Source organism: Astyanax mexicanus, chromosome 5 (genome assembly GCF_023375975.1).
Source record: "Astyanax mexicanus isolate ESR-SI-001 chromosome 5, AstMex3_surface, whole genome shotgun sequence".
NCBI classification, from domain to species: domain Eukaryota; kingdom Metazoa; phylum Chordata; class Actinopteri; order Characiformes; family Acestrorhamphidae; genus Astyanax; species Astyanax mexicanus.
In genome coordinates, this window is record NC_064412.1 from 51,362,738 (window position 1) to 51,390,358 (window position 27,621).

General features: G+C 37.9%; 1 protein-coding gene across 1 annotated transcript; it reads left to right on the plus strand.

Moving 5' to 3' along the window:
* ephx4 (epoxide hydrolase 4) lies at positions 1-27,528 on the plus strand. Its single transcript, XM_007253453.4, has 7 exons — positions 1-486; positions 2,422-2,507; positions 8,828-8,985; positions 19,594-19,722; positions 20,669-20,772; positions 23,046-23,194; positions 24,793-27,528. The coding sequence occupies exons 1-7, from the start codon at positions 244-246 to the stop codon at positions 25,031-25,033; spliced, it is 1,110 nt and encodes a 369-aa protein (XP_007253515.1). The 5' UTR covers positions 1-243; the 3' UTR covers positions 25,034-27,528.
* The last annotated feature ends 93 nt before the right edge of the window (positions 27,529-27,621 follow it).

The window sequence follows — 27,621 nt, forward strand, 5'->3', positions numbered from 1 at the left end:
CCCATCACACACACACTCTCTCTCTTTCTCTCGCTCTCTCTCTGGGAGGAGAGCAGAGCGGAGCTCCGTCAGTGCAGCATCACTACCATGCGGGCACTGCGTCCGTTACGACACGCGCAGCGAGAGGATCAATAACAACAACAACAGCAGCCGCGCGACCTCCTCCTTCTCAGCAGCAGCACGCGCTCGCTTGCTCCTGCCTGCGCCCGTGCTCGTGCTCGCCGCCCGTGCAGTGATGTGAAGATGGCGCGGCTGCTGCGCGCGCTGCTGCTGCTGTCGGTGTGGCTCGCACTCAGGCTCCGGCTGCTGGGCTACTGGGCGCTGGTGTACGGGTACTGCGCCCTGTGCGCGTGCACCGCGCTGCTGCGCCTGGGCTGGAACATCCTGCTCAGACCCTCCACCACCTTCCGGTGGACCGTGCGCGAGACGCCGCCCGCGTGCCTCAGCGACACGTCCTTGGGAACGCACTGCTACGTCAGGATCAAGGTAAGCGGGCGGGCGCCTGCGTGCGTGCGCGAGAGAGAGCGAGAGAGTGCGTGCGTGATGGGGAATAACAGCACGCGCTGCTGTCTGTCTGCAGTCAGACAGGTGATGATGCAGTGAGTATAGAGCTATTTTAATTCAGTGTATGAATAGAACAGGACTCAAACATACACCTGTTGGCACTGTGCCTAATGCCAGGTGAGGTGTATTAAGAAGTGTGTTCTCTTTTTTGTCAAATGCAATGAGCAGGTGTCCCAATACTTTTGTCCAAAAAGTGGCTCAGTTTTTCTGTTTTTAATTAATAGAAAGTACCATAGGTGTTCCCATAATTTCCTTGTATAGACACATCTCTTCTTATTTAGTATGTTTCTTTTTTTTATTGATTTTTTACATTGTAAATTTAATATTGAAGGCTATATTAAAGCTATACAGGAACTCATGCAAAATTATTCTGTAAACAAAAAAACTGTTAAACCAGAATATGTTTTATTATGTTACTTTAGATTCTTCTAAGTAGCACATTTACCTTGGAGGACAGATCTGCACACTCCTGATATTTTAATCTCAGTGTCTTCATGAAGTAGAATAATCTGGAATAGTTTTTTTCAGCATCTTGAAGGAAGGAGTTTCTGGAGGTGTTGAACAAGAGTTGCTGCTTTTTATTCACACTGTGAAGCTCCAGCTCATCCCAAATCACCTCAAATCACCATCTCAGTTCATCAGGTCTAGATCAGGGGATTGTGGAGGACAAACCCTTTTTTTCTTTGTTTACTACATAATTTCATATATGTCCCTTAACCGTTTTAATTTTTTTTATATTAATTCACAATGTAGAAAATACATTAAATAAAGAAATAAAAAAAACATAGCATGAGAAACTTTTGTCTGGTACTGTATATTATTAAATTCTTGATCTGTTTATTGTCTTGTAAGTGAGAAAGTTGTAGTTTAGATGTTTTGGATAAAGAATGCACCGATATGTGAATCTGTGAACTTCGGGAAAGTGCTCATACATAAACATTTAAAAAACATTAAAAAAGGTGACCTGCTTGTATTACAGTAACATGGTATTGTTAACAATAAACACCTCTTCAAATTGTTTTTAGAAATAGTGGACTCATTAGTATTTGTCTGGTGCATTTATATATATATAAAAAAAAAAAAAATATATATATATATATATATATATATATATATATATAGAGAGAGAGAGAGAGAGAGAGAGAGAGAGAGAGAGAGAGAAAGAGAGAGAGAGGGAGCTGTAATTCTCTATGATACTTCATGGCATTTGTGTTACTGCAGAAGACAAAATGCCCCTAAAAAGGCAAATACTAGGAATTATGGATTTATTGGTGACAGTTTCTCAGAATTTGACAACCAACAGACTTCACCACAGATTTACTCTATTTATTGGATTATAGGGCCACCGTGTGAAGTAATGAACCAGTAAATTAAGGGGCAAGTCTTCAGAATTTTAGAGTGCATTTCTTTCAATTAAAATTACATTTTTGATGCGAAATATGATACAATATATTTAAATATTGATATATTATCCCACCTTTAGTTTGCACCAGTCTGTTGTTATTAGAGTCCATATCCCCGCTGATCCCATAAAAACCTGCTGAGTCGTCCTGTTTTTTAAGACTTTGCCCATTAAAAAAGTCGAGCTATTTGATCTTTCTCTATATAGTCAATGAAATTACTGTGAAATGTCCCATAAATGTCAGTAAAAGCTATGGTTGTGATATTGTACTGTGTACAGAACTGCATCACTGGTTACTGTAATAGCTCTATAAAAAACAGGCTGCAGTGTGAGGATAAACGTTATATCAGAGCAGACAGTAATCGCCCCGCCGGTGGATGTAGCTGGACAGACAGTGTCATATACACTACTATCACGGTGAGTAACTGTGGCTATTTGTTTTTTGGTGGTTGCAGGAATCCGGACTCAGATTTCATTATGTCGCTGCGGGCGAGAGGGGCAAGCCACTGATGCTGTTTCTGCATGGATTCCCCGAGTTCTGGTGAGTCTTTAAGAAACAGAAACACACACAGATGTGTACAGTTATACTCTCTTACATAAACACACAGTCAACTTTTCGCATGACTGTTTTTGCAGGTTTTCTACAAACCCAAAACCCAAAACATTTATATTGAATTTCTTTAATTACAGAAAGCATGAAGCCAAGATATATTTTAGGACATTCCTAATATTAATATCAACTCCTGCATTTCAGGCCTGCAGCACATAACAAAGTTCAGACAGGTACAATTTAGGGTTCGTAATGAGTTAAAAATAGCGATAATAATCATGTGATTTTGAACAAGTGAATCTATAGTACTGCACACAACACAAGCCTTATGTTCACCATGTCCAGAAGAAGCTCCGCCCACTTCTCTACTACAATACAGTTACTATATTCATTAATACCACTTACAACTTTACTACTGTACACAACACAAGCCTTATGTTCACCATGACCAGAATCTCCGCCCACTTCTCTACTATAATACAGAGTTACTATATTCACTAATACCACTTACAACTTTACTGTACACTGTACAAGCCTAGGTGAACTCATGTATTGAAAGTTAATAAACTCTATATAATGATAACTTCTGAGCACTGAATCTCTGTCCTCTGTCCTATATATCTCTGAGTGTGTATTTAATTATATAATTATACCAGCAAGGAAATGTTACATATTGCTTAGAGTTGCAAATTGGTTGTCCTGCATATTGCATATTGCAGTTGCAGTCTGTCAATACCTCTAAAAACACTCCCTTATTCAGAGTTTCTGGGTTTCTTTTTTGCTATTAACGTGTCTTCTCTGTATCAGATCAGCAAGAATTTCACTCTTTATGAGCATCAAACTCCATATGGAGTAGCTGAGTTACTGTAAGCACTTTTCATGCTGAAGGCACAGAAGGAAGATGAATGTTGACATAATGCTGTCGATAGGCCGGTTATCCGTGAGCATCTCCAGAGTGTTTGTAGTTGTGTGTACGGCTCTCTCGCTGTCAGCGGACCGGCCTGGCTGTCAGCTTTGGGAGCCGTCAGAGCGCCAGAGAGGAGCCCGGATCGGGACAGAGCCTAATTAATGTGGCACTGGCTCCGTTCTGCTCCACTGGCCAATCTCCTGCTCCAGAATCAGGCAGGAACCTCAGGGTCAGTCTGCGGAGAGCTGGAGGACACCGTTCTCTCTCTCGGCTGCTCCACTTTACTTTCAGACAGGGCAGAGCAGCCACTGCATCTGCGGGATGCCATCCAAGAGAGGATCGCACAAAAATATACAATACAATTTGATAATCGTTGTTACAAAGTTTGCATTTGTTGTAAACTGATCATTAAGTGTTACCTGAGGCAGCGGCTTGGGGATGCCCACACCTGTGTAAGTTGTAAAGTGTTTTTTTTTTTTGTTTGTTCCCATGTTCTCCCAATTGTCCAACCTATTCAGCTGCTAATCAGCTGTATATCCCTCATGACTAGTGATTCCACAACACAAGAAGGGTGAAGACTAGCACATGCCTTCTCCAACACATGTGAAGTCAGACTTCGCCTCTTTTCGAACTGCTGCTGATGAAGTATTGCTGAGGAAAGCAAAGCGACTCGGTTCTGATACATCAGCTCACAGATGCAGCCTTGTGCTGATCGACATCACTCTAGGAGTCATGAAGGGGAAAAGAGCACCATCTAACCACCCAGAGAGAGCAAAGCCAATTGTGCTCTCTCAGGGCTCCGGCAGCTGATGGCAAGCTGCAGGACTGGGATTTGAACCAGCGATCTCCAGATCTTAGTGGCAGAGTTTTATACTGCTGGGCCATTTGGCCCCCCAGATTGTAAGTTGTTATCTTGTGATTGAGGCCTAATAGTAGGTACAGATTGGATGGGACAATCCGTACAAAGTTTTGTAGTTGCGCAATGCACAGCTTCACGTGTATTGCAGGAATACATCACAGAAGGCATTACCACCCACAGTGGACATCGCAGTGGGTGGTAATGATCATAACCTGCAGCTACTGGCTAGAAATATCTTCTGGAAGAAATCACATCCACATTCAATGCAAGAGATCAATAAGAGTTAGCAGGAGAATTTAACAACCAATTAAGAAAATAGCTGGAAGCCATTGAAGTGCTAATAGAACTGTTTTGATATAATACTTTTTTCTATTTCTAAGAAGAACTCAGGCTGCAGCTGGTTAAAGCTTATTAAGGTTACTGCTGGAACATCCCGACAGTAGCTCATTACAATAGTCAAAATTTTCCATGCCACACAGGGATAAGGCCTGTCAAAGTTATTATTAAAGTGTATTAGCTATGTGTTCATCAAATGAGTCTGAATTATAATTGAGTCAATTATAATGCCATGCTTTTTAGCTGCTGAATCAGGTGTGACAGAGAGATCAGACACTATTACTATCAGCCAGATTAAATCTGATTATAAAGAAGAACCTCTTTTTTGTTCTACCAGGAAGACTCCAGAGGCAAGCATGCAATAATGAAAGCTTTAATTTTAAAAGTATAACAGTGTATTAGATAACAATTTAAGTATATTAAGTCTTTGACGTAGGCCCCGTCGTCAGCCCGGGTATGCATCATCTGGAACCTCGCAGGGGGCGGAGCCAACCCCCGGGCAGCCAGCGGGACCAGACCAGAGGTGGTGGGGAGGAAGGAGGGGAAAACAAAACAGCGCCTGCAAACAGAGAAGGGCGTGTAACGGGAGGTCTAATAAACTCAGGTGGAAACTGGTGATTGGTTGAGATATGAGCATCGAGCATGGGAGGTTCCTGCTAGAACTAGCGCTAAGCTTATAGCTACATTTCAGAAGTAAGAAGTTCAGAAGTAAGAAGTAAGATGTAAAATCCAGGATTTCGCATGTTGACCTCAAGTTTAATATCTTGATCTTAATCTGTGATAAAAGCAGATTTTCTATCTAATATTCACAATATTAAGCTATTTTTGTCTGCTTTAATTTAAAGTTTATTGTGTGGTTTAAAGGTTTAAATAGTCTGGCTCTGTTTTATATAGCTGAATTATTATTTCAGTTATATACCTCATAAAAAAAAAGCCTTCAGATCAGCTGACCAGCTTTTTTAAAGGGTTCCTAAGGCTAGAAAAAAATGGAAAAGGTTATTGAGAATACTAGTATTTAAATTGCATTGTATATATATTGATAAGCTTTTGCAATAGTTGAATTTCATGTTGTATTAAAAAATGCTTTTTTGATTATTTTATTATTTTCCTTTCTTGATTTTTCTAGAGTTGTAAAGTAAGTTTTGTGCAAATATGGTTGTTTAAAATGTGCGACAGAAATAAATTTGACTTCTTTACTTTCTTACTTACTAGGGGTGGGCGATATAGCCCTAAAATAATATCATGATATTTTATAATTTTTTTGCTTTAATGATAGTCTTGGGGTTATGACAAAACATTTAAAAAAATTCAAGAATACACTACTGCAACAAAATAAAAAAATAAATTTTATTATTGCATACGATGTGATGTAACACACCACTAACTGAGATATAAAAAAAATAGAAGAATTTAATCAGATTTGTAACTGAAGTCAATTTATCCAGAATGTCATGATAGTAATAATGCACTCCAAATATCTTCATATATCCGGGATTACAGTAAAATAAATGATACTGTACAGATATAATCTGTTTCTAGAAGATATATAATGAGAAATAAAAACAGTGTGAATTCCCCTTTCTTAAAAATAACATTTATTATTGCGTACAATACAATTTGATACCCCTATTACTTACTGACAAGCTACCTATTAATATCCTTGGTTTCAGAAAAAAAAAGTCTCTACAAACTTTTTCAACTAAATTGATTTTTTTTTGCAGTTCATATTATATCCTTGAACACAAAAATACAGATATTTGGTCTGAAATGTACACTTGTAGTGTGTGTGTGTTTGTGTGTGTGTGCTCAGTCCTGCTACACTTGAAATCTCCTGTATATCTGAGCTCGTGAGGCGCTGCTGCTGTAGCCGACGCTGATCCTGACTCATCAGGATTACGGTCAGGCTTCAGTCTTCCTCTGCTCAGCACACCGTTCCTCTCTGCTCTGCACTCTGCAGTCTCTCTGCAGTAAAAACCTTCAATTATAGAGCCCTCCCCGGCCCCAGCTCGGCCCCCGTCCTGGCCCCGGCCCGGAGATGAGTAAGCTGATGTGGCTGGATCAGTTTAAGACATCTCAAGCTGAGTTTAAAGGTGACCTTAAGTTTGGGAGAAGTGTTGGCGTCAACAGCGGTGAAGGAGAAAGCGCTGGTACGCAGCGGAGAGTGAGCTGAGTGAGAAATAACAGCACATTCGGTTTAGTTTACCTGACCTGAGGCCTGAGGACCTGACCTGCACTGTACACTGCAGCAGGGTAACCGCTAAAGCACTTAGCGTGTCTCCACACACTGCAGTGTACGGTGTGCGTAATTGGGAAAGTGATAGCAGTGCAGGTGCAGTATTTTAAAATATAGACGCTCTAAACTTGCTCTAAGACTCAGCCCCCAATATGACTTACTAAAGTTACTAAAGCTTCATTACTCCATTTGGGGAAGCTAATCAAATGAATAGTGGAAACCTACTCCAAATTAATAAATCCATAAAAATTCCTGGTATTTTCTTATTTAGGGGTATTTTATCCTCTTCAGTAACACAGATGCCTTGAAGTATCGTAGAAAATTGTATTGCAATATACAGGGGTTTGGACAATGAAACTGAAACACCTGGTTTTAGACCACAATAATTTATTGTCCCGACAGGCAGTTCTGGTGGAAACAGGAGAGTTGAGGTGCACATTGAATTCTACCGTGATTTGGGCAGCCGTGGTTTTATGTTTTTTTGGATACAATCCGGGTTAGCACCCGAACATCCCTTTCAGACAGCTTCCTCTTACAGCGTCCACAGTTAATCCTGTTGGATGTGGTTGGTCCTTCTTGATGGTATGCTGACATTACCCTGGATACCTTGGCTCTTGATACATCACAAAGACTTGCTGTCTTGGTCACAGATGCGCCAGCAAGACGTGCACCAACAATTTGTCCTCTTTTAAACTCTTATATGTCACCCATAATGTTGTGGGCATTGCAATATTTTGAGCAAAACTGTGCTCTTACCCTGCTAATTGAACCTTCACACTCTGCTCTTACTGGTGCAATAATGTGCAATTAATAAGGATTGGCCACCAGGCTGCTCCAATTTAGCCATGAAACCTCCCACACTAAAATGACAGGTGTTTCAGTTTCATTGTCCAACCCCTGTATATTGGTATCACCTAATTGTAGTACTGTGATACTCGTGACCGTGAGATATCCTACAATTCCCACCCCAACTTTTAAATAATACATTTATAATTTGTGCTATTTTTTATTTGGATGGCCAATCACCCCATCCACTCAATAGGTCTCCCCCTATCACTAGGAGGGTGAATGCTAGAGCATGTCCCCTCTGATACATGTGAAGACAGACTCCACCTCTTTTCCAGCTGCCACCGATGCAGCATCATCAGGCAACCAATGGCCTAGGCGGAAAGCACTGCATCCTCAGCTCTGATACATCAGCCAACAGATTCCTGGAACAACCATTATCCCAACAGGAGTGATGAGGGGAGAGAGAACACCATCTACTGTACCCCCCCCCACAGAGAGAGCATTGACAATTGTACTCTCTTAGACTCTGGCTGCTGATGGCAAGCATCATGATCTGGGATATGAACCAGCAAACTTCGGAACATACTGGCAGCACCGTATTTTATTTAGGGCTAGCCAAATCATTATGGTGTCATCTTCTCTGCCAACAAGACAACATCTTTTTCTCTCTATGCATTTTTCAACAACACAATATAAAACCATGAGCTGCAAACATTACAGAGGCATGACTGTGGAAGAATAGGGTGCAGATACTGGACTGGTCTGTCTGCAGTCCTGACCTGTCCACAATAGAGAATAAATAACACCTAAAACTATTCATCATTTGGCATCCTCTGTGCCTAAACATCTTTAAAAATGTTGTGAGAAGCAATGGTAACATTACAAAATAAATACTTTAATGTCCCAACTTTTTTTTAGATGTGCTACAGGCCTGAAGTGCATGATTTGGTGTGTGTGTTGATGTGAAATGTTTGAGCAGACAAAACATTAAAATACATTCAAATATAATACAAAATAAAAGCCTTTTTGTATCTGTATTTTCCATACTGCACCAACTGTTCTAATTTAGGTTGTAATACTGGTTATAAAACAGGTATTTTGTTTATATTGTAACAGCTCCGCTCTCTAAAAAGCAGGAACTGAGGATGCTGGTGGGCGACTAAAAATGATTGACATGTCCCCCTCAGGTTTTCGTGGAGGCACCAGCTGAGGGAGTTTAAGAGCGAGTTCCGCGTGGTGGCTGTGGATATGCGAGGCTACGGCGAGTCCGACCTGCCCCCCTCCACAGAGTGCTACCGGCTGGACTACCTCGTCACTGACGTCAAGGACATTGTGGAGTATCTGGGTAAGCAGAGCGAGCTCCCTTATCTCACCCTCTCCCTCTCTCTGCCTCTTTCACTGTGTCTCTCGCCCTCTCTTCCCTCATATTTCCATTTCAAATCCTAATTCAGTGGAGATGCTGATAAAAGCTAGCGCAGAGCTAAAGGCTAATTCACAGATAAGCAGTCCCTCTGCGTCGTGACGTTCTGCTCAGCTCAGATGACCTTGAGCTCACACAGCTATTACTGAGCTGCAGAAGGTGAGCATCAGGGTTAGTCAACAACAGGATACAACAAGCATATGTGACTAGTTTTATTTACAAACCATGTATTATAGAATAACAATTCAACCTAATTTTTGAATTTTCAATGTTTGACTTTTTAATACAGATAATCAGCAGCTATTTCTGCCCTTTAAATGAATCTTCTTATTTAAAATGCTGTTGTCCTTGAATCTACTTAATGTTTTTTAATGTTTTAAAGGTATATTTATGAGAAATATAAAAAGCGACCTAACAAAATGATTAATTTGTAGACTTTGCTCAGTAAAATATGATAATTTGGGGATAATTTGGGATATGATGCAGTTTAGATTCTGGGATTTTTAAAGTATAACACAGAGCAGTTCGGTTTGGGATTTTGTTTGAGGTTATACTAGTGCATCTCAAACAAATATTGAAAATCAATGAAAAGTTACTTTATTTTAGTAATTAAATTAGTAGTTCAAAATGTGAAACTCATATATATTATATAGATATATTACACACAGATAGATCTATTTTAAGCATTACAAGCAGTGCATGCTGCACTGAATTTAGACTTGATAATATAACACAGTGGATGAACACCAGCAGATGACATGTCTCTCCAAACCATCACTGATCATCAGTAAATTTTACATTTCAATTGTAAATCAAGGGAGCAGAGTCTGGAGGAAGAGTGGAGAGACACACAGTCCAAACTGCTTGAGGTCTAGTGTGAAGTTTCCACCAATCAGTGATGGTTTGGAGAGACATGTCATCTGCTGGTGTTGATCCACTGTGTTTTATTATCAAGTCTAAAATCAGTGCAGTTTTGTTTTCCCACAAAATCTTACAGCACTTCATGCTTCCCTCTGCTACTGACAACTTTTATGGAGATGAGGATTTCATTTTCCAGCAGGACTTGGCACACTGCCCACTCTGCCAAAAGTACCAATTGGTCTTATATAATATCTTAATTTTCTAAGACACTGATTTTTGGGTTTTCATTGGCTGTAAGCCATAATCATCAACAATAAAATAATTAAACACTTAAAATAGATCACTCTGTGTGTTTAATACATCTGTATAATATATGAGTTTCACATTTTGAACTGAATTACTGAAATAAAGTAACTTTTCAATGACGTTCTAATTTTGAGATGCACTTTTTTATTAAGGTATTGCATGAAGCAGTTTAGATTTCATTTTCAGTTTTTATACATTTTACATATTGTTAATACATCACCCATGCATCTTAGATGTATAGCACACACACGCACAGTATAGTTATTTATATGTTTATTACAGAGAGAAACTAATTGAAATGCTGTAAATCGTGTTAGTGTTTACCAGTGTTTCCCAGTCTCAGCCCTGAGCTCCCCCTGCAGCGCACAGTTTACTGATTTTCATGCTCTAACACAATTAATTGAGTTAATGAAGGGCTGTAATTAGCTGCTGAGCTGAATCAGGTGTGTCTGAGCAGGAAGTCTGTGAATTGTAAAATCAGTGGGTTTAGCGCTGCTGCAGGGCAACAGCCTGACAAACAGCATTACAAAATTACATTAGTGAACATGCTAATGACTTGTTTATTTTACTACCTGTACCTAATAATAATAACAATCAAGAAGAAGATTGTTTCTATAGGAAATATTTTAAATGCAGCTCAATATACAGCTCTGGAAAAAAATAAGAGAACACTTCAGTTTGATTTTGCTATTTATAGGTATATGTTTGAGTTAAAATAAATGTTGTTTTATTCTATAAACTACAGACAATTTTTTTCCCAAATTCCACATAAAAATAGTGTCATTTAGAGCATTTATTTGCAGAAAATGAGAAATGGCTAAAATAGCAAAAAAGATGCAGAGCTTTCAGACCTTAAATAATGCAAAGAAAACCAGTTCATATATAATATATACAAAATTCAGAAATCAATATTTGGTGGAATAATCCTGGTTTTTAATCACAGTTTTCATGCATCTTAGCATGTTCTCCTCCACCAGTCTCACACACTGCTTTTGCATAACTTTATGCCTTTAGTCCTGGTGCAAAAATTTAAGCAGTTCAGCCTGGTCTCATCATGCTTAAGTGGTCTTATTTTTTCCAGAGCTGTATATCTGTAATTAAATAAAGATCATTGTATATAACTGATATATTCATGTATGGCGACTTGATAGCAAAATAATAATAATAATAATAATAATAATAATAATAATAATAATAATAATAAATATAGCCGCAAGCGGCAATCATCGGGTTCAAGCACCAACTGGCACAATGGTGCATACTAGAGAACTGAATGGTGATGTGTAAAAAGGGCTAATATGATTGGAGATGCCCTGTCACATTTAGAGATTATTAAAAAATTTTCACCTGTTATTAATGTTGAGCAGAAGCCTTTCAACGTGATCAGTGCTTAAATTGTAAATTGTAATTGTAATGTCAATCTAGTGAAGTTTGTAGGATATTCATCAAGTGAGTTAGATCTAGTCAAAATGTGTCTACATGTTATTGGTATTGATCAGGTGGTTTCAACCAGAATGTTTACAAAGTGGTGTTCAGATTGACCTTTTGACCTTTGCAAAACAAGCTGAAATGTTTTACCAAACAAGTTTACATTAACACAAATGAGTTCATTGTCTGACATGACATGTAATTACAAAGTTATTCTAAATCTAGTTCTGAATTAAATGGCGCTTCATCAAACAGCAACTGGCACAATGGTGCCTACTAGAGCATAGGATGGTGATGTGTAAGAAGGTGTAACACAATTGGAGACACTCTGTCACATTGAGAAATTATCAAAAGTCTTTCACCTGTTATTAATGTTGAGAAGAGGCACAAAGGAGTGCATGTTCTGATATGACATGTAATTACAAATATATTCTAAATCTAGTTCTGTATTAAATGGCGCTTCATCAGAGTGATATTGTACAGAGGTCTTTGACATTGTGAGATTACAGCAAATACTGCAGAGTTACAGCAATTTAGGTTGAAAATTTCAAGGACGCTCAGACTGCTTGATGCCTGGACACTATTGTATGTGAAATTTTCACAAATGGTTTTTATTGAATCTTAACCTAGAGACTCTACAGTGTGCAACAAGTCTGAAATGGCGGTGATAGGCCAAATATCCAGAGACTAGTATCAATATTGCTATTTTCAAACAATTAGCAGTTCTGAATAAACAAAGCACTTTTTAAACATAGTTGTATTGACAAATTTGTCAGAGCCACTGTACTAAATATGGCACAAACATTTAGATGTCAAAATAGTATAGTATGATTGACATGTATTCGATTTGTTGGAACAGCGCCCCCCAGTGGTCGGATTGTTTCAGCAATTTGCAGGTCACTACAGCGTCTCCACCTGAACATAACTGCCAAGTGTCATCCAGATTGGGCAACATTCAGCCTGCCAAAATGTCTGCTGAATGCTGATTGGCTGATGGTGTTCAGCCATGTTGATTGATTAAGTTGCCCTTTGAACATCCTTTAGAGGCTGTATGACAGATTCTGCATGCAAAGTTTCAGCTTGCTAGGTTGCACGGTTGCTGAGAAACAGTGTTCCAAATTTAACAATTGAAGTGAATGGGGCATATATCCGGAAGGACTAATTTGCATATGGTGGCCATATTGTTTACAAATTTCAACTTTTTCTTAATGAATATTGAAGGCCATGCTCTCACGAGTGTTTTGATACCAAACATGCCAGGATTGATCAAAATTCCTAGGACTAGTTCGCAAAAGTATGTTTTGCATATTATGCAAATTAGCAAAAAATCTATATAGACGGAAGTGCATGGTCCAAATTGGAAAGTTGTAGGTATTGACCCAAGGAATCCATCAAACAAAGAATTTTGAATGTAGGTCTTATGGTTTTTGAGTTATTGAGAAAATTGTGAAAAATGAATTTCCTTGTTTATAGCGCCACCACTTGACCAATCGGTGCCATTTTTGTTGTCCACCGAGATGCACTGATCCTACATCTACCTACCAAGTTTCATTTCTCTATGACTTACGGTTTAGGCTGCACAACTGTTTTTACAGGAGAAAAAGAATAATAATAATAAATATAGCCGCAAGCGGCGATTTACGGGGTTCGAGCGTTACAGGCAAAGAGGCCCCTGGAGGCCAGTTAGGCTTAAAACATGTTGCTTATTGACCGGCATCACCAAACTGGATGAGGATGACCAGCATGACCATAAAGACCAAGCTAGATTACCAGCATGACTAATCTGGATGACAAATTTGTTGACCATATTGACCAAGCTGGAAGACCATAATGACCAAACTGGATGACCAGCATGGCAAAGGTGGTTGGCCAGTATGACCAAGCTGGATGACCAACATTGCTATGAATACAAAGCTAAATGACCAGTAGGACCAATGTGAATGAACAGAATGACCTAGCTGGATGAGCAGCATAACCAAGCTACCTGACCAGCCTGACCACAAAGACAGTAATGACAATGCCAGATGAGTGGTGTGAGTAAACTAGTTGAAAAGCATTGATAAATTGAGCTGTAGTGTTCATCAGGTTTAATGTGGTCTCTTGCTGCACTCTAGTGGACATTTGGTGAAACAATTCAGTTCTTATATTATTCATCCTGTCAAAAGCTTACTGGAATGCGATTGGCTTATAGTGACCACAAAAGTGTCCATATCAAATTTTCATTTGGTGTACCATTAGTGCATGGGCCGTAGATGATAATTGCCAAGGATGACCTTGATAGCTTGCATGGTTCTAGAGAAACAGCTATCGAGCATTGGCTCCGCCCCCTGGGGGTGTATGTCTACTTAAACTGACAGGGTATCTGAGAGTCATGTAATGATCAAAGGACTGAAGTGGTATTAGTGTCAGGTTAAGCATTCAAAAGTTATAAGTGTTAAAGACATTTAACTGCACCATGGTAAAACTAATTTGCATATGGTGGCCATATTGTTTACAAATGTAAAGATTTTTAAAATAATTATTGAGGAGTAAGCTCCGCTGAACTGTTTGACACCAAACATGTCATGATTGGTCAAGGAGGCAAAGACAAGATCTCAAAACTAGGTTTTGCATATTATGCAAATTAAAAAAAAATAATTGGGTGGAGCATAAACAAGAATGACCCAGGTGGCTGAGCAGCATGACCAAGAAGGATAAAGATGTTTAATTAAGCAAGACAAGGAAGATTAAATAAGTTCAGCAGAGCTTTATTTAGAATAATTCACCTGTAGTTGTTTCACCAAATGACCACCAGAGTGCAGCAAGAGACCACATATAACCTGCTGAGAATTTATCACACTATCAGTAAGACAGAACATTCCCTATCAGTGTGTTTCTATTTATTAAAAAGAGAAGAAAAGTCCGATTGGGCTCCAAATTGGTAGTCATGATCAAGTGGTCTGTATATATATGTGTGTAAATTTGTGTGTTGATCGGGTCAAAGGTTCCTGACTTCTGACCATTTAGGTTTGAAAAAAGCGATAATACAGGCTTATGGCCTACAAAATGGCTGTTGCTCTTTGGCCATATTAGAGGCAAAAAATATCTGATTTGGCTCAAAATTTGCAATCAAGATCACAATATCAGTCTATATATGTATGTCAATTTCTGTGTCGATAGGGTCAAAGGTTCCTGACTTATGTCCATTTAGGTTTGAAAAAAGCGATAATACAGGCTTGAGGCCTACAAAATCGCTGTAGTTTTCCAGCCGTTGTAGAGGCAAAACATGTCCGATTTGGCTGAAAATTTGCAATCAAGATCAGATTATCAGTATATATATGTGTATAAATTTGTGTGTTGATAGGGTGAAAGGTTCCTGTCTTCTGTCCATTTAGGTTGGAAAATAGCGATAAATAGAATAAATTGAAAATAGTTATTTTTTCACTGTAGAGCCTACTGAAGACTTATTTGGCTCATACTTGGCAAATGTGCTTCAAATGTCATTGTTAATTAGTAGCTTCAACAGTTTTGGGATGTTTTAAACTTTGACAGAGTTTTGGCCAAATAACTCTGAAAAGGCTTTCACGTACATGTTTGATCAAGGTTTATGGGCCTCAAATAGTTAAAATGTCAAGATTTTTTTGATAATTATTTATCTACAGGGTCTCAAGATTGCATCAAGACCAAAGTTATTTTGATTGATTAAGGACTTAAAGACAAGTTCGAAAAGAGCAATTTTTACTCTTTTGGCCACTGATGAAAATCTTTGCATTTTTGGTAAATACATGTAATTACAAAGTTGTAAAGGCTACAGCAAAGTATACAACTAAAAAAGAATAACAAGCCTAGGCCACTTGTACCTTTAGATATAACTGATTTTCTGCTATAGCGCCCCCTTGAGGCCAATCAACGCCATATTTTAATGGATGATAGAAGGCCCTGAGATACATGTAGGGTATAAGTATCGTCCTGATTGGTCATTGTTTAGCATGTCAAAAGCTTGCTGGAAACTGATTGGCTAATAACGATCGCAAAAATTTGCATATCAAATTTTCCTTCTGTAAAACATTAGGACATAGGCCATAGATGATACATGCCAAAGGAGAGCTTCATAGCTTGTACGGTTCCTGAGAAATAGATTTTTAGCTTTGGCTCCGCCCCCTGGAGGCGTATGTCTACACAGATTGACGGGCTACCTCAGAATCATTTTGGCATCAACGGTCTAAAGTGGCATTAGTGTAGGTTTAAGCATTCAAAAGTTACAGCTGTTAGAGTAAATTTGGGTGTGCCACGGTAAGATTAATTTGCATATGGCGGCCATATTGTTTAAAAATTTCTCACTTTTTTCGATAATTATTGAGGTTGGGACTCTGCTGAGTTGTTTGACACCAAATATGACAGGATTGGTCAATGACCCTAGGACAAGTTCTCAAAAGTAGGTTTTGCATATTATGCTAAATAGCAAAAAATCTAAGTGGGCGGAGCTTAGTGGTTCTATTGACCTTTTTGATTTGCCATTAACCAAGGAATCATATAATGCAAGATTTTTTGCTCTAGCTATCAGGGCGTAGGAGTTACGAGGCCAAACGCGTTGACCTTCGCCATAGCGCCCCCTTGAGGCCGATCGGGCTCATCTTTTGAATCTGAGTAGCGGTGAGAAGTACTACCATATGACCAAGTCTCAGCCCTGTAGGCCTTACGGTTTCTTCTGCCCAATCACTTCTATGGCAGAAAAAGAATAAGAACTATAATAATAATAATAATAATAATAATAATAATAATAATCAGAACAATTACAATAGGGTTTCTAGCACTACGTGCTCGAACCCCTAATAAGAAAAATCTTAGCAATAACAATAGGGTTCTACGCACCTTCGGTGCTTGAACCCTAATAATAATAATAATTCAAAGAACTTTAATTAATTTTTAAGAGATGTTATTTTTTGGGGGCAAGTTGTTAAATAATGATATCAAAATCTGTGTTGTGCTGTATTTAATGGACCATAATATCAGCACATGTCCATGTGAGTGTGTGTTAATGAACGTGTTGAATGAATGTGTTGAGCTGATGATGGCCATAATCACTCCGGATGGTACTAACACGGCACTTAGAGTTAGACACAGTCATATATGCTGAGCCGTATAGTTCAGTGACATCACTGTCTGTCCATCAATGAACAGCAGTCTGGAGGAGCTGTGTGTGTGTGTGTGTGTGTGTGTGTTATCTGCTGAAACACTATCAGACCTATTTCGCCTCAGTGACTCTAATGTGCTTTATAACTGCACTGATTCACTCACGTGCACACAGAGACCTATAGAGCAGTTCAGTACAGTATAGTGTATAGAAAGACCATAGGCCACAATATGGGTTTTTGTAGGGTATCAATACCACACCTTCCCTTGATAAAAGGAAGTATACTCAAGATCATTAAAAGTATACTTAATTACGTAAATAATACTAATAGTGCATTTTCTATTTAATATTCTCAATGAAAATACACATTAAATATACTTAAGGTGCACTTTAGTGTATTTTTTCCAATAGCATTAAGGTGTACACAATACGTGTAATGATTATCTTTGTGGTCGACTAATCTGATGATTATTTTTCCGATTAGTCGATTAGTCAACGATTATTTCTGCCATGTCCTCCATCTCTAACAGTTGAACATGAGATTTTAAAGGCATTTAAATTTATAGATGTTGTTTTAACGTGGAAACTACTGATTTTTATTGATTAAATACTGAATGTAATCTGTTGTGTTTGGACCCTTTTGGAGACACAGACTAAGTTGAGTGTAAACTGTGTGAGTGAGCCATTTACCCATCTCCCATTGCTCTTCTGTCCCTGGCACTTTATGCAATGCTATACTGTTTCAAATTTAATGAACGATTAGTCGACAATGACATTTTTTAGTTTTTTAGTAATTTTTTAGGCAAATGTAAATAATCGTCATTATATCAACTATTCGTTGCAGCCCTAATCAATACAGAAAATAGTACATTTAATACATTAAATACATCAAGTGTATTAAAATTATGTTAAAAAACATACATACTTAAATCTTCAAAGTTTGAAGAAGATATACGAAAAAAGCACTCAAAATCACAAACGACTGCTTTTATGTTGCATTTAAATATAGCTTAATTACGATTAAAATATACTTAAGTTGCAATAAGTTGTTCAAAAATAGTACATTTAGTATGTATTTTAGTACCTATTAATTTTAATGCTAAAAGTATGTACTTTTCAATGTTAAGTGTACTTTTAAAAAATATAATTAAATGCACGTTTCTTTTACAAGGATTACTTCATAGCAGTATTTTCTAAAATTGTTTTGATAGCAATATAAAAACCATTTACTTATGGATTATAATTAAAACAACAGTTGACCAAAATGCTGTAAATTAATATGATTGTATAAAATACATACAGAATCAGATAAAACCCCAACTTAGAGAAGTATGGAAAATCCTCAAATACTTTTACTTTTATTTCATTAGTAAGAAGTTTTCTTTTGTTAATATACATTTTTTTTACGTTAACAGTGCCAGTTCATTCAGCATTGCACTGATAGGGTAGAGGGTATTAACCAATTGTCTCCACAATGTATCTGAGCAAGTTACCCCCCACTTACTAGGACTCCCCCATCACATGCGCTCACACCTGCCAGAATGTAAATCCAGACACTCTGATTCGCTTATGTCATGCAGAGGTATTTATTGTATGTGAGACAGGCTTTAGAAGGTAGTGCTGCTCAGAACCCCTCTCCAAGAACCTTTCAGTTTGATTGAAACCTTTCTGTTGAAAGATTCTTTAGGCAACCAAAGTTCCTTCTGGCACTTCTTCAAATAACCCTCCGTGGCACCATCATTTTAAGAGTGTCCATTAATATTATATTAAATGTGCCCTAGAATTGACCTTGGCACAGCTGAATAAGGAGAGTGTGATACATGGAAGCAAAAGCAAAACAAGACTGGGTCCTCCAAAAGCTTGTTGGCACAAAGATGCACTAAATAAGGCACTAAAATGCTTTGGGAAACTGGGATTAGAACTATAAAATGGGCTAATTACAGAACTCTGGCTGGTTGTAGTGTAATGTGTAGCTCCGCCCATCTCTACCAGTTTCAATGACAAAACAGCCCCATATACCCATTTTTCCTTCTTAACCATTTTAAATACATATCCACTATTTAATTCCAACAGTTAGTTTCTTATTTACAGGGCTACGGTTGGAAATGATTGAATGATTGGGAGTGATTGAAAGCTTTGGTTGGATGAGAACAGTTGTTTGCGTTACCTGCATCACGCCCTTTCTGTTTATTACATGGTCTGAGACACGATTGGTTTGGAAGAAAATGGCAAATTTACCAAGTGACTAGGAAAAATCGGTACCACTTTAAAATAAAACTACCTTTATAAAGGGTTTATAAATGGTTTACAATTAGTTTATTAATGGTTACTAATTAGGTTGAAAATGCCTTAAAATTCATTAATAATCAGTTATAACACAATTAGAAAGAGCAACAATATAGAGGGCTGTGGGTTAACTATTTGGCAAACAACAGGTCATTGTTGCCCTTTCTACGTATGTTTTATAAATTATTATTAATGATTTTTAAGGCATTTACAACCTAATCGGTAACCATTAATAAACTAATTGTAAACCATTTATAAATCCTTTATAAAGGTACCGGTAGTCTTATTTTAAAGTGGTACTGAAAAATCTCACTACACAAATTCTGGTTGCAAATTTGACAACATAGCAGACAATTTTGTCTTCATTTCTATATAACACAAGGGACTTGACTTGAGTATAACATGGAATATAACATGCCTGTCTTGCTGCTGCAGTCAAATCCTCACTGCAATGTTCAAGAATTTAATAGAAAACCTTTTTGTTGCACAGCTTTAGGATAAACTCTTTTTAATACTTGTAAACATATATTTTTTTACAGGGTACAACAGGTGTTTCCTAGTGGGCCATGACTGGGGAGGGATCATCGCATGGCTCTTCGCTATTTATTACCCTGAGATGGTGACGAAGCTGGTGGTGTTGAACAGCCCTCACCCGTGTGTGGTCGCCGGTAAGCCCTCCATACCCTCTCTGTACTCGTTCAGCTGAGACGTGTCTGGTGTCTGAAGGTTGCTCAAGCATGCCCTGGCTAATCGACAGCTTTTACGGATTGTGTAGAACTTTGTATACTGGAGGCCCATTCTGGTTTTTGGATGTATTAGCATGATTAGCATCCTTCAGACTGAAGCAGCGTTAGCACTGAATCCTGAGAGAACTGCTGTCTCAGGACAACGTCTTCCATCTGCTGCTGCTCCTCTGCCCTGAGGAGGAGACGAAGGAGGAGGTAATTACTGCAACACTTCGGGCAGAGATAAAGGAGATTACGTCCACTCAAACTGTCACACTGAATCCGCTGAAATAATGTAGTCATTTTTCACATCTCATCTTGTCTCTTGCTTTTTTCTCTTGTCTTTTTACTTATTTCTTCTCATCTCATCTCTCAATCTTGTCTCTTCTTGTCTCATGCTTTTATTCTCTTTATTATATTGTCTTTTCTTCTGTCATCTCCTCTCTCATTTCATCTCTCATCTTGTCTCATGCTTTTTTCTCTTGTCTTTTTACTTATTTCTTCTCATCTCATCTCTCAATCTTGTCTCTTCTTGTCTCATGCTTTTATTCTCTTTATTATATTGTCTTTTCTTCTGTCATCTCCTCTCTCATTTCATCTCTCATCTTGTCTCATGCTTTTATTCTATTGTCTCTTCTCTTATCACGTTTCTTCTCTTTTCTCATCTAATTTCTCATCTTGTCTAGTCCTGTCTCGTCTTTTCTTATCTCTTGCTTTTATTCTCTTCTTTCTCTCCTCATCCCTTTTTCCTCTCTTCCCTTCTCTTCTCTTCTTGTCTAATCTTGTCTTGTCTTTTCTCATGTTTTTATTCTGATCTCATAACATCTCTTCTCTTCTCATTTTGGTTTTCTTGCCTCTATTCTTGTCTTTTCAATTCTCTTCTCTCCAGATTATGCTCTTCGTCACCCCAGTCAGATGCTGAAGTCCAGTTACTTCTTCTTCTTCCAGTTACCACGCTTCCCAGAGCTTATGCTTTCCATCAATGACTTTAAGGTGAGCATTGCTTTCTCTTTGTGTGTGTGTGTGTGTGTGTGTCAGGTAAATAACATCTGGCATTTTGTAAGTATTATAACATTTGTTTTGCCCTGTTTAAACATAACTCCATGATTACACATTAGGAATTTCACAAATGTGTAATCAGTTTAAATTACATTCCATTTAGATATTCTCTAAAACATGTGGCTAATGACCCTGGAAAATCTGAATAAAACCCAACTGAGAGAGGAGAACAAGAGGTTACATAGATATGAAAGCATCTAGTTCCTAGAATGCTATATATATATGAGATATATAAGATAGAAATGTCCTTATATACAAATATACAAATAATATTGTGTATATGAATGAAAGAGTAGTTATTAGTGTATTTAATTTGAAGAGAAGAGTTGAATAATTGCACAGATATACTGTTTTTGGTATTTATGAACCTCTGTATTTATATGTCTGACTGGCATATGCCCAGCCTAACAAACATGCTGATCTGTGACCCTACATGCCCAGTGTTAAGGCACCCAGGCAGACTGAAAGTAAAGCTTGTATCAGAAACGCTTGTTTACTGCGCTGCCCCTGAGCTCATGCCGTCAGCTGCAGTGTGTCCTGGCAGGTGCTGACACCAGTTTATTAGCTGACAGCCCAGTAGCTCCTGGTGCCTAATGTGAGCGAACCAGTGACACAGCAGAGCTGCCGGCTGACACTGCAGTAAAACCAGCCGGGACTGGACGGGGTTTGGTGAGGAGAAGGACAGAACAGTGCCCATCTCTTTATCTCTCTCTGTCCACATGATTTAGGGCTGGAATAATCACCCAAAGAGTTCCTGCCAGTCACAATGTCCTATTCAGTCCTGACCCAAAGACAAAGCTATTGTACTATCGATCTGAGAAGTGACCATTTATTTGTCTAAAAAGATTCAAGATTTAACAAACAAGCAGTCACACTATACAATAAAATACAATAAAATTCTTACTTTGCTGTTCTTTCAATTGCCGATATATTTATATTAGTGCATCTCAAAAAATGTAAAGATCATGGAAAAGTTACTGTATTTCAGTAATTTAGTTCAAAATGTGAAACTCATATATTATATAAATGTATTACACACAGAGTGATCTATTTTAAGCTTTTATGTCTTTTATTGTTGATTATGATTATGCCTTACAGCCAATGAAAACTCAAAAATCAGTGTCTTAGAAATTGTCAATATTATACAGGACCAATTGGTACTTTTGGCAGTGTGGACAGTGTATCAAGTCCTGCTGGAAAATGAAATCTGCATCTGCATAAAAGTTGTCAGCAGAAGGAAACATTGGCATAAGCCAGTGGAGCAACACCAGCAGATGACATGACCCTCCATGACTATCAGTAAATTTTGCGTTTCAAAATTTACACAGTCAGTTGTTCTCACAATCAGCTGTAGGCCATAATCATCAAAGATAAAATAAATAAAGGCTTAAAATAGATCACTCTGTGTGTAATACATCTATATAATATGAGTAAATTTTCAATGACATTCTATATATATTTTTTTAGATGCACTAGTACTTTACAGTATGGCCAAAAGTAATCTAAGACATGCTCATTCATTGTTTAATTCAAATTTAAGAGCATTAAAAAAGACTTTATATTGCTGTTGTTGTAGTAACTCTCTACTGTCCAGAGAAGAATTTACACTAGATGATTTTGGATTTCGCATTGCTGTGAGGATTTGATTTCACCATTAATTATTCCATTGAACACATTTCCGCTGGGCATTAGATGTGGTACCAATAAATTCCTGTTTGTTTATCTGCTCCAGGGAGTCCTATTCTATTGGCAATATGTGTCAAACTGTGTGCATTTGCTGTGTGCTTTTGCACATGTGTGTCAGCCATATATATATATATATATATATATATATATATATATATATATATATATGTGCAACTAAATGCATTATTTGAATGGAGTGTCCACAAAATCATTGGACATCAAAAATCATGGGATAATAGTAATAGTCATGATAAAGTTCATGAGGGAAGTTTTATCTCCTTTAGTGTGCGGCTTGGGTATGCCCACACCTGTATAAGTTGTGAGGTGTTATCTTGTGTGTAAAACTGAACACTGGCCAGTGTTCAGGGTGTTCTTTAGATTTCACGGGACATGACAAAAGTCATGGGACATGATTCTAATTCCCATCCAATAGGATTTTAGCATGTGAGTATATGTTTATAGTATGTGGTTGCACAGGCTATACTGATATGATTGTATCTCTTCATGGACTGGATCTGCAGGCACTGAAGAGTCTGTTTACCAGTCGAAGCACAGGGATTGGAAGAAAGGGCCGCTGGTTGACCACAGAGGAGCTGGAGGCGTACCTGTACGCCCTGTCCCAGCCTGGAGCCCTCACCGCCGCCCTCAACTACTTCAGAAACGTCTTCAGGTGAGATTTTCCCAAATATCTGTACACTCACATCAGTCTGACTTCATTCAGTCCTTCACTGTGGAAATGTCTGCTGAGTATCAGGCCTAATATTGAACACACACACACACACACACACTCACACACACACACACAGTGATTTACACAGAATCGCACAGAGTTCCTGTGTAGGGTTTGATTTTTAGATTTAAAGTCTTGAAACTAGCGATGAGTAAGTGCTGACCTCTAGTGTCATAATGAAACACTGCTGTTTATTTATCCAGAAAATAAATAAATTCAGGTTATACAACCAGCAATACATATTATAAACAAGCAAAATACTATTAATGTTATTAATTTGACTAAATATTATTTAAACATATGACTAAATAAGCGAATATAAGGATACATATGATACATTAAAACAGCATTAAACTGTTTTTTTTTTGTAGTTTTAGTTAAATGCCTTAGTAGTAAAGTACAATTCCAAATCAGTATAGACAAAATTGAAAAAAAAAAAAACTGATGAATGTAGATAGAAAAGATGAGCAGACAAAACATGAATTAGCTTGGGTTCATACTGTCTGCAATTATTTTTATTTAATTTTATTTATTAGCAAGGCTTTGTTTGCAATGTGTGTCAGCAACATACCATTAAATAAACAAATAAATGAATAAAAACAGTAATTTTCCAGAAGCAGGATTATCAGAAAATATTTTTTTTAAAGTAATCTTTTCCGACACACTGCAAAAAAAAATTATGTTTTATTTTTGCTAATGGTCAGAACTGTTATCTTTTAATATGTAGTATATATATATATATATATATATATAATATACAGTATATACTGGGGTACCAGACAATTACCACTTATTACAAGACATTTCTTCTCAGATTTAATTGGTTCAGATTTTACAAAAAATATATATAAGTATGATTTTTCAGAGAAACTTTTTGCATGGAAACTAATGTCATATTTATTGTGGGTAAGTTTGAAAAAGCTTAAGCATCCAGTCAATCACATCAAAATATCTCTTAGAAAGTAAAAAAAGACTAAAGATGACTGTGATTAACAAAACTACTATTAAATATTATTTTTTTCAAACTAACTACAAACTCCATACAAGCCCCAAAGCATTATGGGACTCCTGATTTGTCATAATGGTTAAAAAACAAAAATACTATTATATAATATAATCTCGCAACTTCTGGGCAGAAGACCCATTTTAATACACAATGTATTCATGCCATTTTAACATGATTTTGCATGTTAAAAATGTTTTTTTTTTTTTTAAAGTGCGACTACAATTTAAGCATTTTAGACCGTCTTGTTTTAGAGTCTGTGAGATGTGCACCAGAAGGTCTTACGCAGTTTTATCAGCAGTGTTGAGTTTTTCAGTGAATTGCTGCGCAGGCTGAGGCTGTGTTGTGAGCATGTGAGTGCTGTATGCTTGGCTGGCCCTCCATCTGCTCCTTAACTAGCCTTTGTTTATGTCTCAAGGCGGGACAGAGTGTGTGTGTGTGTGTGTTAATGAAAGAGAGAGAGCAGTAAAGGTGGTAATAATGAAAAGGCTATTTTGAGTAATGCTGGGAGTAATGCAGTGATTATTTTCTGCAGCTTCCTGCCGCTCAGTGTGAGCGAGGTGCGCTCGCCCGTGCTGCTGCTCTGGGGGGAGCAGGACACGTTCCTGGAGCAGGACATGGCCGAGGCCTGCCGCCTCTACATCCGCAACCACTTCCGCCTAAACATCATCTCCGGAGCCAGCCACTGGCTGCAGCAGGACCAGCCCGACATCGTCAATACGCTCATATGGACTTTCCTGAAGGAGGGGGAGGGGCGCAAAAACTACAGGACCTGACTGTGGACTGGGGGGAGGACTGTGAGGCGGAGGATAAGGCTGTGAATACAATAACTACAACAAGAAACGTTCAAGGGGGAATTTCATCTAAAAGTTTTCTCAGTTAGTTGGATAACTTAAGCCACAAATGAAACCTGTCCTTGTAAGGTTGGGCTAATATATGGTCTCACAATATGCAAAGATTTCATGAGTTTTCATGATACGGAATGTGTGTTGTGAGTTTTGTGAAAAGTTGGAATTGGCTAAACCATCCAGCATAACATTACAGTACAATATTTACCACTGGTGCAAAGCACTAGTAGCACTTACCATGCAATATGATTAGCTAAGAGGCAGTCTTTCACTAGGAGGAACACTCTCCAAAAACATGTTTTGTCACAATAACTCAGCTAATTAATGCACATAGGGGTGCCAAATTTGGCACAACATCTGTTTTTTTACATTTTTTTAGGCACCATAGCGTTTTTAGTGTCAGTGGGGATGCACTTTTTGGCAGGGTGCCAAATTGGGCACAACAATTGTTTTTCACAATTTTCAGTCACCATAGCATTTTTAGTGTCCATGGGGTGCACTTTTTGGCAGGGGTGCCAAATTTGGCACCACACCTGTTTTTTTTTTTTACACTTTTCAGGCACCATAGCATTTTTAATGCCCATGGAGATGCACCTTTTGACGAAAAACATCTGTTTTTCACAATTTTGCAACACCATACCTTTCTTTAGTGCCCATAGGGGTGCACTTTTTGGCAGGGCCACCAAATTTGGCACAACATCTGTTTCTCACAATTTTGCAGTGCCATATCATTTTTTTCTTCTTCTACTGTTTAGTGGGTAATGATAGTGTGTTTCAAACTGGTCCTGAATTTGGCACATAACGAGACCCGGACCGTGCTTTAGTTGATCCAGACCAAGACCAAGACCTCTTTTGGTTGGACAAAATTTTGGTCCTTTGGTCCAGTCTGTAGTTTGTGACACCTTTTACACCTGCTATTTTGAGTTAAAACCAAACTAAAAGTACCCCAAAATAACAAAAACAACCTCTTGTGTTTAATTGAGTTACTTTACAGATTATTTTAACAGACTATTATTGGTAATTTATTTAACAGGTATTAGAACAGGTTTAAAAACACTGATACCCACAATAGAGTTCAACTCCTCCGCTGGGAAAGCACACACACACAGCCCATGTAGTGTATTCAAGTACAAAATAAGAGTCCTTGTGCAAAATAAGAGTCCTAAACGTACGTTTGTCTATATGTGTGATATTTTGTTTGTCTAAGTGTAATGTAAATTGTTTCAGCTAACAATTTTGGGTTAGTAGAACATTTTCTGAACGTTATAGTTAATATTCTTGGAGCGTTAAATCTGTCAAGTTTTCTGGATGTTCTTAGAATGTTTTTATTTTTTCGTTTTTGAACATTTAAAAATGTTGAGAATGTTACTTGTAACGTTTCCATAATGTTAGTATTCGTGCTGCTGTGAACGTTATGTGAAAAAAGTTCTGATAATATTGTGATGCGAAACATTATTACGTCACACATTTTTAGAATGTTTCTGGAACATTGTTTCTCTAACGTTACATGCTAACCTTTCTGGAAACTTTTTAAACATTGCTAAACATTGACATAACATTCTCTGTTAGCTGGGGCATCAGTTAAATGCTGCAAATGTAAATGTTCACATATTGTCATGTTGTCCACCCCCCTAGTCAAACAGGAGCAAAGGTGAGGGAATGGAAAAGCTACCAGTCTTCTACTGGACAAACCTCAGAGTTTGGCTTAACTTATCCAGCTAACTGAGAAATCCTGAACTCCTGCTTTGTGAAACCCCCCCTTATTCACTTAATGCAAGCACCCTTTTGTGGATATGTGACAGAACACATCTCAGATATCTCAGATATTTAATAAAACACAAGATCAAAGCCTAGAGGAGAACAGAAGCACATTCTTTTAGAAAAGGTTAAATAGAGAATAGCGCATTTTGATCCGATTTCTCTCTAGTTTGCACATGACATTCGCCTTAAAGTCTGTTGGTGACGACATTTGTAAGTACGTGTGTGTGGCAAAACCTCCACCTTGTGAGTGAATTGTATTGTGTGGTGCCTTTTGACCATTTTGCGACATAAAACGATGTGCCATGTCTGTGGAAGTCGAGCTGTGGGGTCGCTAATCTGTAATCAGACAAATCTTCTGGGACTCGGATCCCTCTACTTCTCTTTCAGGTAGTGTTGTCTTAATGGAAGCATATTGAAAAACCTTGTTCCTCTCCGTTTTTGAATTTTTGTTTTTGTAATTTTTGACGATACTTGGCGCAGATATTTGAGAATGTCATTATTTTGACCCTTCTGTAAGATGAATACATTAATAATGATGAAAGTGATGTTTAAATATTGTACACTTTTTTGTAACTCTTCCTACACGCTGCATACAAAACGTCACTAAACCAGCTCTGCACCGTTTCGTTTTTATAAGCAAATAAATGATAGCTAGAACACTGGTTGGACTTTTTTTCTTCTTGTGGAGGAATGCAATATACAGTAGACTTATATCTCAAAAGTCATGAAACAAGAATAAGTATTGTATCCCATGA

Coding starts and splice junctions, on each gene's coding strand:
- ephx4 (XM_007253453.4), top strand. CDS start 244: ATGGCGCGGCTGCTGCGCGCGCTGCTGCTGCTGTCGGTGTGGCTCGCA. Junction 2,508..8,827: donor CATGGATTCCCCGAGTTCTG/GTGAGTCTTTAA, acceptor TGTCCCCCTCAG/GTTTTCGTGGAGGCACCAGC. Junction 8,986..19,593: donor GGACATTGTGGAGTATCTGG/GTAAGCAGAGCG, acceptor ATTTTTTTACAG/GGTACAACAGGTGTTTCCTA.